This window comes from Corylus avellana, chromosome 3 (assembly GCF_965113065.1).
Source record: "Corylus avellana chromosome 3, dhCorAvel1.hap1.2, whole genome shotgun sequence".
NCBI lineage: Eukaryota > Viridiplantae > Streptophyta > Magnoliopsida > Fagales > Betulaceae > Corylus > Corylus avellana.
Window position 1 is genome coordinate 169,213 of NC_142492.1, and position 18,274 is coordinate 187,486.

General features: G+C 37.6%; 2 protein-coding genes across 3 annotated transcripts; one reads left to right on the forward strand and one right to left on the reverse strand.

Moving 5' to 3' along the window:
- Nucleotides 1-1,041: 1,041 nt before the first annotated feature.
- LOC132175762 (P-loop containing nucleoside triphosphate hydrolases superfamily protein) lies at nt 1,042-4,838 on the reverse strand. Its single transcript, XM_059587808.2, has 2 exons — nt 4,786-4,838; nt 1,042-4,634 (listed from the first exon to the last, which is right to left on the reverse strand). Exon 2 carries the CDS (start codon nt 4,089-4,091, stop codon nt 1,143-1,145), a length of 2,949 nt encoding a protein of 982 aa, XP_059443791.2. The 5' UTR covers nt 4,092-4,634; nt 4,786-4,838; the 3' UTR covers nt 1,042-1,142.
- A 4,905-nt stretch (nt 4,839-9,743) lies between these two features.
- Nucleotides 9,744-13,509, forward strand: LOC132175325 (WPP domain-interacting protein 2). Of its 2 annotated transcripts, none has more exons than XM_059587224.2 (3): nt 9,744-9,854; nt 10,080-11,325; nt 12,585-13,509. In XM_059587224.2, the coding sequence occupies exons 2-3, from the start codon at nt 10,206-10,208 to the stop codon at nt 13,310-13,312; spliced, it is 1,848 nt and encodes a 615-aa protein (XP_059443207.1). In that variant the 5' UTR covers nt 9,744-9,854; nt 10,080-10,205; the 3' UTR covers nt 13,313-13,509. The 2 variants fall into 2 exon arrangements, with proteins under 2 accessions (XP_059443207.1, XP_059443208.1); XM_059587225.2 differs by having other exon boundaries at nt 9,745-9,854; nt 10,188-11,325.
- Nucleotides 13,510-18,274: the final 4,765 nt, after the last annotated feature.

An 18,274-nucleotide genomic window follows, 5' to 3' on the forward strand; every position in this document is an offset into this window, starting at 1 on the left:
TTTAACCCTTATATATAAAACAACTCTCTTCTTAACCATAATTAATATTAATAAAGCAATTGTTTTTAATTTATTTGAGAAAAGAAAATTGGATGGAACGTGGGGATGTACATGTTGCATGGTGAAAGCTGGACACCTTCCAAACACTTTACAAAGACAAATGCCCTATTTGTGCAAGTGTGGGCCATCTCTTGTCTTTCTCCTCCCCACTTTATTCTTAGCCTTTCAAAAGTTTAAAAGTTTTTTAACTAAAGAAAAAAAGGGCAAGTATTTGTGTCCAGGAATTCTCCCAAAAGAATCTCTCACGAGTTACAAAATCATGATAACATTTGACCAGTCCTTACATTTTCTAAAATATCAAACATCTACTTCCCCCTCCCCATCCATAGTTGTAGTTAACTTTTGTTTTGTTTTGTTTTTGTAACTTGCTGTCCCCGCGTCAAATTAAACTTGCTAGTTGCTCCTTCCAAAACAATCACCATTGAAATCCTGTTCGTACATCAACATTACAACTTTAATTTTCTACAACTGGGCAAAAGTAAAGGAAATGTAGATTGATCAACAGTAGTATGCTGGAAATTGTAACCTGCAATTTGGGGAGGGCACAAGTCCATATGACGGAATTGGGAATTTAATCCTGCCCAGAAAAAAAAAAAAAAAAATTCTAAATTTAAAAGAAAAACGTAATAATGAACATGAAAGAATATTAGGTGATGAGATTTTGAGAGTTTATCTGTATTATTTTATTTTTTAAATGAATGGTTTAACTATTGCTTCCCCTATGATGGAGACTGGAGTAGTAGTTGGCCCACTGTTTAGGTGTTTAGATTTTGAGAGTTTCTTTTCACATGGGTAGGGTAAGGCCCATAAGCATTATCATGACTCATGACTCATGACACTCATCTTCTTGTAGGATGGTTTTAGCAAACCTTATTGTGTCATTTGTGTGCTTCAATGTTGTTTTGTCTGTTGGCTTAGCTCATCTTAATGTAATAAAATGGTTGTGGTAGACGATGATTCTAAACTAAAAGGACAGCCACACCTTAATTCCTTTTCCTCATTTTTTTTTTTGTTGGAAACTAACTACATATAACTGATTGGAAGTAACAAAAAAACAGTGGACAGTGGAACCATTAATTGTTTCATATCTTGCTCCTCATCCTGACCAAGTTGGCCAATGTCTCCTGAGCAGCCAAGGTGTGGGAATGGTTATGTCCGAGCATGACTGTTCTGATACTAATACATGTTCTGCAGAGGTCTTCGCCACTGTCAAAATGCCCACCTCTCAAAAGCAACTTTGCTCTGGTCTCAAGCAATGTAGCCTTCAACAATGTCACTTCCTGCCACACATACTCATCCACCCTTTGATCACCTTGCAACTTTTTCTTCCAACACAGCGAGCCATGACACCAATCTTGTATTTGAGAGACAAACGATTTCTCCACTTCTTCGAGTACATTGGTGCACACCTTCAATAGCTCCAATGCGGAGTTGCACCTTGAGAAGGTTGTGAAGGCTTGAATTGCAAGAGGGAGAGCCGTTCTTTTGATGTATAAAGCCATATCAATTGCCTTCAATTGGACAAGCGGGGGTTCGGATTTGAATCCAAACACAAGGAAGGCAGATGCCCATAAGTGGTCCGAGTTCACCAATGGATTACCTGTTTTTCTCACTCCTTGGACAGCTGCCTTGGCAGCTTGTAAGCCTTCTTTTCTTTTTGCAAATACCTGCGTTATGGGATGGAACTGTATCCAACATCCTTGTTGTCTGTTTGCCCTTCGTGCTAGCCCCAATTTCACCAGAATGAGGGCTGAATCTTCTTCACTCTTCCAAGCTTGTGGTGCTAAACAACCAGAGCAGCAACCAAATGTGAGAGCCAGGCATTTGGTCCACTTCTTGAACTGGTTTCCTATGGCAGGTATATTCTTTGCTGCGGCAGCTAGCAAACCCGCCGAAACGGGTGCAGGGGCGTACCAACCACCAACTAGAAGCATCCTTGAGGCAAGAAGGTTCTTTCTAACATTAGTTTGCTGTAAGATTGCGAAGCAAAATTGTAGGACCTTCATGAGGAAAGCATTGTTCTTACAATACTGTTCTTCAGCGATGCTCATATGAGAAGAGGGAGAGCCTTCATTGAGTGGCACCTGGTTTATAGCTTCAAAGAGAGCAGAAGGACCAATTGCAAGCTCAGACATTAGTGATCCAATCAACCACAAACCAAAGCTCAACCTTCCCAGCTTCTCATCAAATTTCCCAAGGAATTCTAACTCATCAGCTGGATAGTCTTTCTTCCTTCTTCCTCTTACCAAGGCCATTGCATCAGACAAGGGCAGTGTTGGAAGCTGCATTATATCAAAATTCATCACCTTGGATAGCCTGGTTGTAATAATCACATGGGACCCTCCAGTGTTCCTTGGGATCAAATCATGCAAATCCTTCCCTTCCCACCATTCTTTCTCAGTCTCAAGATTATCAATAATCAATAGATAAGGCATGTCCCGGAATAGCTCCCTTTTGACTCTCTTGAAAGCTTCGAATTCTTGTTCCTCAAAGCTCCGAATGCGCCCCCTTTCCTTTTCAACATAAGCACTTACATCCAGTCCCAAATGGAGAGAGAGATTCAATATGTTTTGCCTCAAGTATCGAGCCTCCCCACCAACCCACAAAACCATCTTATACCTCTGTGAATACCGGTGAGCAAATTCCAGTGCAAGCTCCGTTTTGCCAATGCCAGGAACCCCATTTATGCAAATCACGCCGCTTCCCAAGCTCTTGGATTTCTTGTACTTGGGCCTCTTGAAAGAATTCCTACCTAAAACCGGCTCGACCCAAGCCTCTAAAGTTGGTTCTTTGCTCTTACCCATCTCCAAACTGATGTATCTCCCTCCTCCTCCTCCTCCTCCTCTACTCATCATCACCTCATCGCTTTCCTCATCAGCCAGGCCCTCCGATTGCCCACTGGCTTCTCCTTTGATCCCCTGCTCCTGAAAATCCCCACACCCAAATAAGAGACTTTCAATCTCAGAAATCTCCTTCTCCCTTCCAACAAAAAATCTGTTTCTTGGGAAGGGTGGTTCCTCAAATCCTTCTACTCCTACAAGTACATCTTTCTCGGCGACACTCTTGCGGCCAAGCTTTGTTCGTAAAATGCCAGCAGCTTTAGATACACAGCTTCTCCAGTTACCCTCATTAGCTTCCAGCTTGAATTCATTGGACTTGATAAGTCCATCTATTGCCTCTTTACATTCTTTATCAATCGAATTGCAGTTGAGAAGGCCCGTCATCTGGGCAGGCCCAGTGTCGAAGAAGAGTGGGATCAGGTTCTTCTTCTGAGCAAAGAACCTAATCTCCTCCAAGCTGAGATGATTAACAAAGGTTGAATTAGTCACAACCACAACCCCATATGCGACGGAGCAGATAACTCGGTCGGCAATCTCGTGGCTCTGAGTATTAGAGTACTTTGCTCTGTCCGCAACAAAGCAAGCAATACCCTGAAGCTCAAGCTCCGACTTAAACCACTTGGAGAATCGAACCAAGTTGGGGTTTTGGCCGTGGAAGCCGATGTAAACATCACAGCTTCTGGGCTTGGAATTGGAAGCAGGGGAGACGGGTCCTTTGGCGAAGGATATTCGAGGGACTGGAAATGAGAAGGAGATGCGCGGAGGAACTGCGTCACAAGTCACAAATTTGAGCTTAGCGTCAGCTGGGTCGTCGGAAAACTCAAATTGGTCGGATGGGGGAGTGTAGGAACTGCTTGGAATGTCATCGGACTGCGAGCCCCTGAATGAAACCGGCGGTGATGGAAGGACAAGGGGAGTTGGGTTTTCTTGGGTTTTTGGGGTCATGGCCCTTGGAGATATGTAAGGCGACTGCAGGGCTGAAACAAATGCGGATGAAGGTGGTGATACAAGGGAGGGAGAGTTGTATGTGGATGATTCCGTTGAGTTCTTTATGTTTGGAGATGACAAATCTGAATTAGAGCCAGATGGAGGCAAAGTCTCTTTACCTGCTTTGTTGTAACAAGTTGCTATCTTGATGGTGAGGCCACTGGATATCATGCTTTGTTGAGATTCTGAGGCCGCTTCTTCCATTGCCGTGAATGAGTCGTTGAAGCTGCAGCGTGTGATTCTGGTGGGCGAGGAATGTGGATGATGGATCTGATCACTATATGTAAACTTGGAAGTTTTGAACTTTCTCTTTTTAAAATGTTGTTTCTCTGCTACACATTACTACTGCTTTCTTCTCTCTTCTTGTACTTGAATGTTGGCATAGACTAAGCATTTACTCTCTCCGTTATGTGCATCACTTACTGGTTTTTTTCTGGCTGAGAGGAGCGAGAAAGACCTGACCTGGCCACTCTGGATTCTTATGCGTCAAATTATGCTGATAGATGCAATTATGAGCGTTTCTGACGAATGACTCTGCCAGAAGATGAATGCAACAGTAAAAACTCATACGACAGAAATCTGCATGTGATGGAGTACACTACTCCCTATTCCTACCGTGGGCCTCGCTTTGGTCAGAACCAGAACCCGTTTTTTCCTTGTGCAGCAGAGGTAGATTTGACCAAGAGTGGTGCTAGATATGTTTAAATTCATACTCTTCTTCTATTCACATCTAACTATCGTTTTGCCCTGAGACAATGGAGGTCGTATATCAGCATTAGACATCAAATACGGAAACAAGATAACTTATTTCTTTGATCGATAATAATTGTGAAATGAATACGAGTGTAAGATTAAACAAAAAAAAACACTGAAGCTATAGAAGTGTCATTGAAATTACCTTTGTTTCATTTTAGGCTAAAGAGGGAGGCCTCCTCCTCTGCTGCAACTCCTGAGAACCCATCTCTCTTTTTCTCTCTCTCTCTCTCTCTCAATAACAAGCTGTACTGAGGATGGGAATCTTGTGTATGGGCTGGATCTGTGGGATTCTGAACATTTAATATTGAGGAAGTGATTAAAAAGAAGCTGCAAGGGGTTAATGGTATAGTACTTCAATGGTATTAATTTAATAATGTGTCATGGGTGGTGCAATATCTTTTTGTTTTATGTGTTGTGCAATATTAATCTCTCAATTCTACATCTAAACATGGGGTTGTGCAGTAACATGTGGGTTCTCACTTGATTGACACAGAAGCCAAAGATTGGTCAGAAAGGGCTCAGAGAAAAGGGCATTGGGAGAGGAACCATAACTGGATGCTTGTTGGTAGTGGGTTGTAGCAGTAAAGGCCTTCAAATTGCAGTAGGGATTAAAAATTGAAATCTATTATATATTGTGCAGGTCAGGTTTTTCCTCTGTCTGTGTAGTCATCTGACACAGTTTACAACTATTTGCACTGGAAATTGCACCAAAGACCAGTCCAACTGAAGACTCAACAATCGCTATTGATCTTATAATAATCATATCAGTGATTCAGTACCAAGGCCTCCCTCTCTCTCTCTCTCTCTCTGTGTTTCAGCAAGTAAATTGGCCGAGGGGGGGTTCTTATGGTTAAGTTTTTTGAGATATTAAGAAAAGTGAGACAAAGATTAGGGACATATTCAAGTGAAGGTGATTTGAGTTTGTGACACCCACACATGCTTTTGTTTACCGAGCACCCTAAACCTCTTGTCCACGGTCTCCCTGTGTCAATCTAGACCTCAAAATCTACCCAAATACTTGTAAACTGTAAGGCACCACCTCTATGTTTCCTAAAAACTTCCAAGACAACTGCTTAGGTAATCTTTTGTCTCATCATTTACGTGTAAGTCTTTATACTTTTCTTTAAGAACATGCATCAATGTAAAAAAATGTATATGGCGCCAATTTGGCAAGCCAGTCAAAGCTGCCTTGTGGCTATAAAAACTTAAGAGACTACTAAAAATTTTCTCCCTCTTCTCTTGTAAATTTTCTTTTTTTTAAGTATATAAATAGGATAAATGTTTGTTTTCGTTCTTCTTTTGTCTATCTCCCTTTAAAAGATGTACAAATTTACTATTAAATCTGTGAAAAAAAGATAGAAACAAAAAATATACAAAAGAATAACATCAATCATATATATGATATCTTTATTAATATATATTCTCTATGTTTCAATCTGTGCTACATTTCAATTGATTTTTAACCTAATCTTCAACCGGCAAAAGTTGCTTCAATCAAAACCCAAATGTGTCGGTTCTCTCAATATATATTTTTCTCCTACAGCCTTTTGCTATCATCATATTAATGCTTTAAGAGAGAAAATGCGCAGACAGAAAGAAAGAAGACGAAGGTTCTAAGCATTGATTTATTAAAGATTATATTCTAAGCATCTAAGTATATGTGCATATATAGATTATGTAAATGTGGGATTTCCATTTTCATGTAACATCATTGGCAGGGAAAAAGTCCCAAAGGCCACTATGCAAATGCACCACTAGCCACTTTTTTGCACCGGCATTTTGTTAAAAACACACACACACACACACACACATATATATATATATATATATATATATATGTGTGTGTGTGTGTTTTTAACAAAATGCCTATATATATATATATATATATATGTGTGTGTGTGTGTGTGTGTGTGTGTGTGTGAGAGAGATTAAAGGGAGACGAGTTTGCCTCTTTAATTGCCATATAATGACAGTAGAAAAAAGCCAGAACAAGTCTAAAGTTAGAGTTTTGGGGTTATAATTTCAGTTAAAAGTGGATATGCTCTTCATGTTGTTGGCCCAGATCCGAATTTTCTGGTTTAGGGACAACTTAAATACTACATTAGAAATATAAAATCTTATGATTAATTATGTATACAGAATTTGTCCTCATTACAGAAAAATAATAATAAAAAAAAAACAAAAGTATGAAGCTAGAGAAGGGCTGTTCTCTTTGATTTTTCTGATTTGCTCACTAGTGAGAATTCCACAAGATTGATTTGGCATTCACCAACAAATAAATAATTTACCAAATGGAATAAGATTTTCCCTGTTTCAAGTGAATTGATTTTGTTATATTGTATTTAATGGTGTGCATAGTACCACTTCACTTCAAAAATTTAAAAGAAAAACTTTAGTTACCCCTAAACTACCGAACTGTTTTTTTTGAAGTGCCGAACATTTTTTAATGTCTCCCTAAACTTTAAAACTTTGCAATATATGTACATGCATTAGGAAAATAACAACACTCTATTGAGATATGGATGGGTAGTCCAAGATGTAATAGAGAAAAGTACCAAAATTAAGCCAATTTATATCACTTAGACACAAATTAAGATTGTCGGTAATTTATTCCAAATAAGAAATTATTAAAGACTTAAATCATAATTGGAATTGATTTTTTATTCCTTGACGTGAGGAATAATTAGGGTAAATGAGCATATATTCATTGATCAATCTATGAGGCAAAATATTTGGAATAAGTTAGAAGACACATTTCTATAGTTTTACCTTATAACTTTATATTGTAAAGTTTTAAAGTTTAAGGGGACATTGAAAATTGCTTGATAGTTCAAGAGAATAAATAAAATTTCTCCAATTTTTAAACGATGTGGTAGCAACATATCCATTCTTAGATTTATAAAATTAATCTAGATCATGAAATAGTTCCACTTCATTTCACTTAAAATAATAAAGCTAGAATGATCACGATTCCTGGTGAACAAGTAGCTATCCCGTCATTAAACATTAACACGATTCTCATAATAAATAGGATGATTAATTAGGAACGTTAATAGTTAATACGATGTGGAAAGTGGAAACTAGAGTATTAGGAAACATTCAGACTGAATAGGAAGAAGTCATCAGTTGAGGGATCCTAGTGTCCAATATATAGTGATGTGATTAATTGCAAATATCTAATATATATTAATTAGCTTGTGCAGCCAACCACTCTGATAGGATGGGACCCCTAAGCACTCCATCTTCACTAAAGAAGAAAATGTAACAATAATAATATTTTTATTTTTACCCATCCTCCTCCACGCACAACATGTGTCCATCACACATATCACAATCCACGATCGATCACTCGAGCTTTTATATTTAGCTCACCCACCTGGAAAGCTAAGCATTTTCACATCTACAAAACACATCTATCTGCTTATTACATTAATTAAAGAAAGTCTCTCAAATATCCCTCTTTCAAGTCTTTTTCTTTTTTTCTTTCTCGCTTTCTAGTAGAAACTGTCTTATTATACTGCAATAATATATAGGGTAGTTAATGTGAGAGCCTATCCAATCCATACTTCTTTTCTTTGTCCAAACAAATTAATTTGACTTGATATTTACAATGTTTTTCCTCTTGTTGCCGTCTCTGTCTTCCCTAATTGTCATTGCATAAGAAGTTCCTCTCTGGTCTCATCTTATGTAGCCCCTTTCTTAGCTTCGAGCTTAAGAAACATTGGACCAGGTCAATTTTTGACCAATTCTAATTATTTGATTGTATTTTATGTAAGCATTGTTGATGAAGAACCTACCCCTCAATAAAAATAGTAACTTGTTGGTTCGGGTCAATTAACCGACTTTTCAAAGCTTCTACCGCCTACCAAACTGACCCACATCGGTAATGATTTTCCTCAACTGGTTGTCAATGGGGTTAGGGCTGACAAAACGGGTAATCAGGTAGACCCGATTAGGACCCGCGACTCGATTACCCGAAATACGAACACGACCCGTTTAGATAAACGGGTTAACGGGTCTGACATGATTATAATACGGAAAATATCGGGGTAACCCGACACGACTCGCTTAACCCGTTTAGCATAACCGGGTCATATTGGGTAGACACGACCCGACCCGACTCGTGCGCTAAACAGGTAACACGACCCGACCCGACCTGACCTTTTTTTTTTTTTTTTTTTTTTTAAATAATAAAAAAACCCTTAATCAAAATTGGGAAAAATAATTTAATTAAAGAATCTCTTCCTAACCATCCAAGAAGAATAAAAAGTTTTAAAATATAATGTTTTAATATATAAATAATGATTTCAAAGATAATGTTTTAATATATAGACCCACATAGAAAAAGTAAAGAAAAAACAAGGAATAAGCCAGTGAAGTGAAGACTGTGAAGTCGTGAAGTGAAGAGTAAAATGAAGCCGTGAGTGAGTCGGTAAATGTTAGGGTTAACTTAGTTAGAACTTAGACATAGGCTTTTTTTTAAAAAAAAAAAGAAAAAGAAAAAAGGGTTTGGCGGGTCACCCGAGACCCGCAAGACCCGATTGACCTACCAGACCCGCTAGACCCGACTGACCCGCCAGATCCATTTATTAAATGTGTCTGGCGGGTCGACCCTTGGACCCGACAGGTCGACCCGCCAGATACGAATTTAATCGTGTCTTAATACCCGATTAAGACCCGAACCCGATAAGCTCAAACCCAATATATGTTAACTTCGTGTCGTGTTCGTGTCGAGTTCGCGGGTCGTGTCAAAATTGCCAGCCCTAAGTGGGTTGCAACAACGGCTAGGAAGCATGTTAAAAGGCCAAGGCCCAAGGACAAACATAAAGGGGCCTCTTAGGATAATTTTAAATTAGAAAAAAAAAAAGAAAAAAAGAAAACGCATGGAAGAATAATTGAGATTGTAATTTCATTGGCGAGGACCTTGGGATACATGTGGTCCGTGTTCCAGATCAGATGCCAGCACTGCCCACTACGTGGGAAGTTAGCGTGGGCTACCACCTCCATGTGGCTCCTCTTCTCTCTCCCACGTTCATATTTTCTTTATTATTTAATTTTATTATTAAAATTGCATAAATATTGCTGTTCTCAATTATTTTATGGCTATAAAATTGCAAATCCAACCCAAGTTTAGGGTTTCCAAGTCCGTCCTTCCATTTATCCCTCGTCTTCTACAAAGCTTCATTTATTGGGGACACTAATGATATAACGGTACGCGCGATTGACTCTCTCTCTCTCTCATTTCAATTATCCATTTCTTTGATTTCAATTTACAATTCCAGTTCCAGGGGATCATTATTATAAATTTGTTGCACTTTGAATATATTTGGGTCGTTTTTCACCATTAATTATTCTTAAATCAATAAATTCACGAATACCCAATTAATATTTTACTGGAGTTTTGATCATATTTCACCTTAAATTTGCCCAAAACAGTGGTTGATCTTCCTGGGATCTTGCTAGATTTTGGCCATGAACTGGAATGATAGTTGTTTTTCTTGATCTTGATCTGACCCAATTTTGGTGGATTGGTGGGGCTGTCAGAGACGCCGGTTTTTGGTTATGGATTTGGAGAGTGAATATTCCGTTCTTGAATCCGAGGAAGATAATGAAGTAACCCAAGAAAGATTGGCCCGTGATGATGACAATGAGATAAAGAATAATGGGTCTTGTCTCAATGAGATTGATAAGTTGGATTCTCCTGAAAATTCCAATGCCAATGCGTTACGGGTAGAAACGAACGGAGAGGATTTTGAAGGTGAAGAGCCGGTGGATTCGCCTCCGCTTAATGGCAATTCTCCCGGTGGGGGTTCACCCCCGATGACAAAAGGATATGGATTGAAGAAGTGGAGGAGAATTAGGAGAGAGTTTGTTAAGGATGTGAGTGCAAGTATAGATACTAGTAAAATTCTGAAGCGGGGCCTGTCTGGCTCCACGAATCCAACTAAAGCTCAGCATCATTTTCCCCTTGAAATCAAGCAAAATAGTGAGAGTTCGGTAGGATCTGCAAATGTGTTAACTGTGGGAGTAGCTGACAGGTTTGTAATCCATGGTTCTAGTTCAGATTCTAGGTTTGCAGTTGGGTCTGCTTTTGCTGCAGGTACAGATTCTGAGAACAGCGAAGACCGGAGTAGCAAATCTTCCACAGCAGCTAGTGCTCCAAAGGTGAGGTATGATCAGCCTGCAGTGTTGGGGTATGTACGAGAGAAGAGCAGGATTAAGAATAGTGGCGGGAAGAGTTTGGGTAATTCAGCTCAAAAGGGTCCGCAGGGAAAGGGACGGACTGAAGGCAGTAAGAAGCATAGAGGAGAAAGGGTCAAAATCGAGAAGGAGAACTCTCATTCCAGCATGGAATCTGACTCAAGAAGCTCCAATTTTGTCTTTATGCAGGGTGATTTTACTGCGACTAGCAACGGAAAGCAAACCGAAAGGTTAATGAATTATGACAGGGAGAATAGTGATGAAGCTCTTGCGAGTGAACAGTTTAGTGAAGAAGTTCAAACTGGTTACAACAAAGAGAATGTGGGAGAGGTTGAAGATCTTTCACAAGATGATTTAGCTGCAGACTTGTCTTGGGAAGTTAAGGAAGAGAAAAGTGAGAACCGTCGGCCTTCAACAGATCGGGATCCACTGGTTGCGTCTATCTTTAGCCTCCAGTCTGTGCAAGAAGCGCTGAAAAAAGGTCTGATTTGCCCTGATTTTGACAACTTTGATAAACAGTGTTATGATGCTCTATATATCCTGCTAATGTAAATCATACGCAGTTTCCTATGAGTTGATATTTTGTTGGTTAGGTATATCCTAATTTTGATGAACCCAGCTGAAATAGTCGAAGATTTGTTGTATAAAAAAGTTTCTTTTCTACTCATTTCCTTTGGTTATCAATTGAAGGGAGATATGAGAATGATGACAGTATAAATAAATGTTTTCATTTCATAACAGATAATGCCAGGGTTTTTACTCTGTGATCATGTTTGCATCTCTGACTAAATCTGCAAAAAAGTTTGTCCTTTTTCTCTTGCTTAATTTGTCAAAAGAACAAAATCTGGGCAATCAATTTGGTTTTGAGTTCATAGGTTTGGTGAATTCAATTGAACATATGCTCAAATTCTGTGAGAGGCATGAGAAAAGGGATTTAGTTGTTTGTGGCTTAAATTGGAGATAGGATCAGTATCAACCAATGGTGATCAGTTGGGCGTAGACACAAATTTCTTTGGATTCCATATTATTGAGTTGTTAGGAGTAGAGAGTTAACTTGGATGGGTGGTAGACTCTATGGTTAAACCATGATGAGTATAGTTTTATAATGCAATTTCTAGTTGCTATTTGGCTTCCGCTAGAGAACTTAAATCTAGTTCCTCCTGTAAACTATAGAAGAGGATATATGATTTTCGAATGACATAAGATGGTGGCTTGCCATTTGTTATAGGGGCTCCTCAGGTGTTGGATTTTGGTTTTATTGAGAAGGTGGGAATGATTTTAGAAGATTTTTAATTTGTGTTAAACTCAGGTTACTACGAACTTGTTTTATATCTAATCTGGGAGTCTGGCTGTTTTTTGGTGTATGTTTGCCAAATGGTAAAAGGTATCAGATTCAGGTGATGATAATTGGTTGGATTGTAGGATTTAGGCTGACAGGGGGGGCAGAAGGGAAGAGGAAAGTCCCGGGCCCCTCTTCATTCTCTTTGGGGTTCGCATTTCTTTTTCTGTTAAGCCCAAATCCTAGGCCCCCCGATATGTGCATGACATGTTGTGAACCGTAGTCATAGTTATTTGAGTATATAGATTCCATGACCTTGGAATGAAAACACTTTTGTGCTTCATTATTCGTCTAAAACTATTATGCCTTTTATCGGCAAAGTGGTTGTTATGTCATTGCAAATTAATATGGGTCTTTTATTATGATTTTAAGTTAATGGAGTTCATGTTGTACTATTGTAGAAGTTCAAAAACTAAGGGAGATTGGAAAGGAGCCTACATCATCGCACGACAGTTCAACCAACGGTAATAGTACACCAGCATATTTCACTACTACTGACCCAGAGAACTTCGTACCAAGCTCATCTGAGGAGCTGGGGTCCGAAAAGACTAGACAAACTGCTTTGACTTCCTTGGAAACCCAATTATTAAACGTGACAAAGAATGTAAAATTTTTGGAAAGTAAATTGGAGGAGACAGGGGCTATGGTTGAGGTGAAGGACTTGAGGATTACGGAACTTGAAGCCATTATACACAGTTGCAAGTCACCAAAGGAAGAGTCGGGTAGCACTTTAGGGTTACAGGAGGAAAAATGTAGAGAGATGGAGACTGAGCTTGAGGGTCTCTTCAAGCAAAAGATTGAAGCTGAGGTTGAGTTTCTGGCAATAAGAAGGACGATAGAGAACATGAAGGTTGCTGCAGGTGATCAATTGACACTGTTGGAAGAGCGAAATGCTCTGGTTCTGAACAAACTTGGAGCAGCAGAAAGCAAGGCCGCGATGCTTAAAAAAAAATCAGAGGAAGAAAAGTATAGTGGAGATATGATAGGGACCGAAGAGGTTGTGAAGATGCAGAGGAGGGTGTGTAAGATTACATGGTGTTTTTTCATACAATTTATATTTCTTGTTATGGTGTTTTGGCTTTTTGTCTTGCAGTTATCACCCCGTTCTGGGGTGGTTGTGCCCACATGAGTCTGAGAAGAGGAGGTCCTTTTTTGTGTAATCTTGAAATATGTAGGTAAATATTTTGAATGTTGAATTTCATTTCTATTATGCAGAAGTTTTTCCATCTTCCTTGTTAGGGTTGGATAGGAGCGGTTGTAAATTATTCTTTTTATGTCAAATTGTGCACATTTGTAACTCTTGCGTTATATTACTTTGTTTTTTTTTATTTTTTTATTTTTTTATTTCTACCTTTATTGAAAGAAGAGCATCACAAAAGCACAACCTTCATACGAATTCAAAACTGTGGTAAGTGGTTTTCAAGAGGTAGTTCAATCGGTTGGGACCACGCCTAATGAAGCGGAGGTCATTAGTTTGATTCTCTCTTCCCCTCTTATGTGGACATGTCAAAAACTATGGTTAGTCACTTGGGCAACTATGTGGGTTGAGAGCTTTTTGGTTTCTTCTTCTCGTCAATAATTGATTGCATCAATGCCGATTGTAATGACAATGGTGGGTTTGATAATGGACATTTTGGCCAGCCAATGGTATTCTTGCTTGCCAAACATGACTTAGGCATCAGAGTGGAGTGGCGAATTTAAGATATGTGGCGAGATTAACCAATTGTGAATTAAGATAGAAGTAGTTGCAATTACTAAGGCTTTCTACACTGGAAGCCAATTGAGACCTTTGAAAGGTTAATCGGCCATTTAAGCAACCAACTATTTATTATATATATTACGTTGCTCCGATCAAGGGAAGAAGTGGATGCGGCATCTTATCTTATTTTTGGCCAATGCCAACAAGTAGAAAAAGGTCATCAATATTATCTGTTCAATATAATGGATAGTCTGCTACCTAAGATTTTCATACTGCAAAAGCGAGTGGGCTCTCCATGTTGTTGCATCACCAACTGACGATGCCTAGCTAACATGGCAGTTAGGATCTACAACTTCTCATTACCTTTTCGATTAGTGGCAAGTTACTATCTCGGTGGAGATCAGAGAAACAAAATATGGAGCGGAACCTTGTTGTCAATTTAAATAGGAAAAAAGAAAAGAAAGAAAAATCATATATATATATAACACGCCCCCAAGGAGAAGTCCAAAAGACTGTTTAAAGATTGCGATCAATTATACATATGAAATCATTGTTCATATATTTGACATTAGTCTAGACAAAAAACGTCACACGCATGACTACTATGAGCACCTAAATTATTTTTGCGTGATTAATTTGCCTTTATTTTGTGTGAAAAACCATTATAGTGATTAAAAAAAATTGAAATCTCTGTTGTTCACTTAGGGGGTGGTTGTGTAACCACTCTTTAAGAGGAGGCGTGCTATCCGACATCTTAGAGGCAGCCCAGTGTCGTCCAACGCTAACGTGGCTGCCTCTATAATAATAATAATAATAATAAAAAAAAAAAAAAGGAAATGAAAATTGTTTTTTATTTATTATTATATATATAAAAAAACACGTATATGAGAAGAAAGATTTTTGTCCTTTTTTTTTTTTTTCGTCATTAGTGGTTTATGTTTATGTTTTTGCATTCTGTATGTTTGATGGAATTACCATGAGAAAGAGCAAGTTTTTTGGGTTGTATTTTGAGATATTTGAGTGATATTAGCTAAATTTTCATGAGCTAATATTTGGGTTCTAATGTCTCAAAACTCGTTTTTGGATTCAAAATTAAAATTTAGTGGTGAAAGATTAACCTTTTAAGGATGGTATCACCCTAAAAGGATTCGGTCATCCTAAATTTGGTGTTAATGCCTCAAAACGCTATCTCGGTTTTATATACTTTTACTCATATCAATTTCTGATCAGTGAATTTGATATATAATTTGATCAATTTCTGATCAGTAACTCTTAGTTTTAAATTTGACAAACGCTTCCCCTTGTAATCTCTTTCCTCTTCAATTAAAAATAAAAAAATAAAAATTAGCAAGACGCTTGGCTGCCTCTCCTTAATTGGCAGCAGAAAATCCCTACTCCTTTAAGAGATGAGAGAAAGTGGGGCCATATGGTCACCTCATTCAGACATTTCTTTGCTTACCCTATTTATGGGCAGTTTTGTAATTTAAATCCCTCGATCAATTTGAGTTACTTTTGGTAGAGGAAACCACTTATGTGCATGTGATTGGCACAAGTGACATTAATTTTTCATTCCAAACTATCGGCAAAATCTGATACAAGGGTAACTCGAAACATTTTAGTAGTTCATAGGTCCAAGTTACATTCATCGGTAATTTGGAGGTGTACGTGCAAATGGAATGGTGGTTTAGAGGGACAAAATTGAAATTTATTCTAAACAATAATAGCATGATAATGCAGTTTACTTGACTCTCAATGCTATATAAATAAAAGACTTGTTGACCCATTTTAATTAGATAAGTTTCCTCTCCAAGAAGTTTAAGTTAATAAAAAAAAAATGATTGATTTAATCATTTAATTAATATTCTATAATACAAATAATTAAGACCAAGAGGACGTGTTAAGGACAAAACAACATACATGGCAGCATTTTCTTATTTGTTAGGGGTCTTAATTTATTTGTTAATTGTAATAATTTATCTTCTAGTCTAGTGTGATAATAAGTCTACATTATCTTGTTTTTGCTTTCAGTAATATTAATAGATATAAAGTATTATTAGGGTCATCTTCTATAAATTAATGTAAATCCCTCTTACTTCAGCATTGGCAAAAAATAATCTCATTAACCTCATGTCGTGGGTACCATATATTGTCATGTGTCTGTAGTGAAGTACTTTCCATTCAGATTATGCAAGGAAAATGAAGACCAGATCGAGAAGGCAACATGATATTCACAGTAATTGTGCATTTGGATATCCAGTAAAAACAAATTCCTTTCCAAAACTCAAGCTATAGAAATTACGGTTTAGATTAATTAATTTCAATTTTTTCATGAAATCTAGAAAAAGAGTACTGAAATTAAATCATAATTATTGAAAATAAAATTACGTACATCACATGCATTGTTATGACGACTAACGTGGTGTGTTTTAAGTGAATATCGAAGAAATTTAATCATCATCATAATTACAGCGGTTGTTTTAGGTTTAGGAAATTGATTCCAGTCAGAGGAAACTTGGCCATGAGTTACAGAAAACTTGGTGTATAATTTATAATTACTACATTCTCCATCGTTGAAGGAAACTTGGCCAGGAGCTTTTTAGGTATATTTTTCTTGGCATTCTATATATATCCTAATCAAGAATTTGAATGGAAACATTAATTGTGATTAAAACAAATGAATTGAACTTTATCATGCTTTAATGATCATTATGGTGATGCCACCACCGCCAACTAATTAATGTGCATAAGCGATGGTCTAAACTGACTTCATGTCTTTCAAAACCCCTCTTAAAATTTCCTAAAACTCCTTTGTTTAGATTAAAAACGTAGACGACTCTATCATAGACAACATTTGGGTCGTCGCTAATATATACATTCATCAACGACGACCATAAAAAGTCGTTGCTGATAATTAAGTGCTTAACTATCAACAACGACTCAAAGTTTGATAGCTAATGACCAAATTTCTTGTAGTTATAGGAATTGAATCAGCCTAAGATCAGTTATAACAATGATAAATATGCGCATGATAACAATCATTCTCATAAATTACATATATATAATCAACAATATTATACATAAATTAAGGTGATTCATCGAAAGCACCTCTCCTTTACTACTCCATAAAAGATCAGCCCGAAGATACAATGAATCCACAAACATGAAGCAGATTTTTTGCATTAAATAGGCAAGATTATAGCATAAAATAATCTAAATGGCATGCCTATATATATATGAATGAAGATCGATCTCCGAGTACGTACAAATTAACACAGAACTTGAATGACCGTGGAGGCCAGGGGTAGGCCGCTGTAGTGGTATTTGGGAGTTAAGAATATGGCGTGAGAAAGGTGTTAATGTACATAAAGTCAAAATGATTTGTTTAGAAAGTGTTGCTTTCATAAGAATCACGAGAATGTGTCCAGAAAACAGCTGAGCTATCCCTTTCCCACTAAGCTAACATTTAACGTCTACTGTGTACTGCCCCTCCCATGCCTCCCGTCTGTTTAAGAAATAACAATGTCAATTAATATCTAAGCTCTCTCTCTCTCTTTTCCCCACTCGTACGTGTAATATACTCAAATCTACACATATGCCGACGTGAAAATCACATGTCAGTTTAATAGACGGACATGTCAGTTTTCTTCTAACTCAACTTAGAAGAAAACTTCGTTCCTCACATGCATGTTATGTATGACTTGGCAATTCAATCTAGCCGCCTTTGTGACTGTGGTATGCCTCCAGCTTTGAATCTTTGATAATCTTGTTTGCTGACCTAGTCATATATATATATAACCTGAATGCTAAACGGGAAAAAGAATATACTAAATTAAGCAAACTGAGTCTTTTAATGTGTTTGTTTAGGGTGAGATAGCTGTACTTTCTTCTTATTGTTTAAGTATATAACGAAAGATATATATATATAGTTCTTATTGCATGGACCCTTTCAAATGACCCACAAGTGGGTCTTCTTTGGGAGATACAAATTAAAGTTCCAAACCCCTAGCAAGTTGCATTGGAGGATTCTCATGTTTTTTCTAAAAGAAACAATTTTTTAAAATTTTTTTTTTTAACTGAAAAAGAAGTTCAAATCTAATTACGATCGAAAAGGAAAATGCTTTACCAAAAAGTTTTATTCTTGCAAGTTAAGTTACAGGATGAGGTTTCTCTGGGGTGGAGAAGAAGCCTCTTGACTTTTTAAATATTTTGTCCATTTTTCTCTATCCAATCAACATGGCTAAAAAGTCTTTTAGTTTTCTCCATCCCAGCAAAACGGCTTAAGCTGTTTGGACCTCCACTACTTAATTAGTGCTATTTTCTTGGCCTCAAATCTTCAGTAAACTAATCATCACCAAAAACACACGCAAATATAAAAAAATAAAATAAAAACTA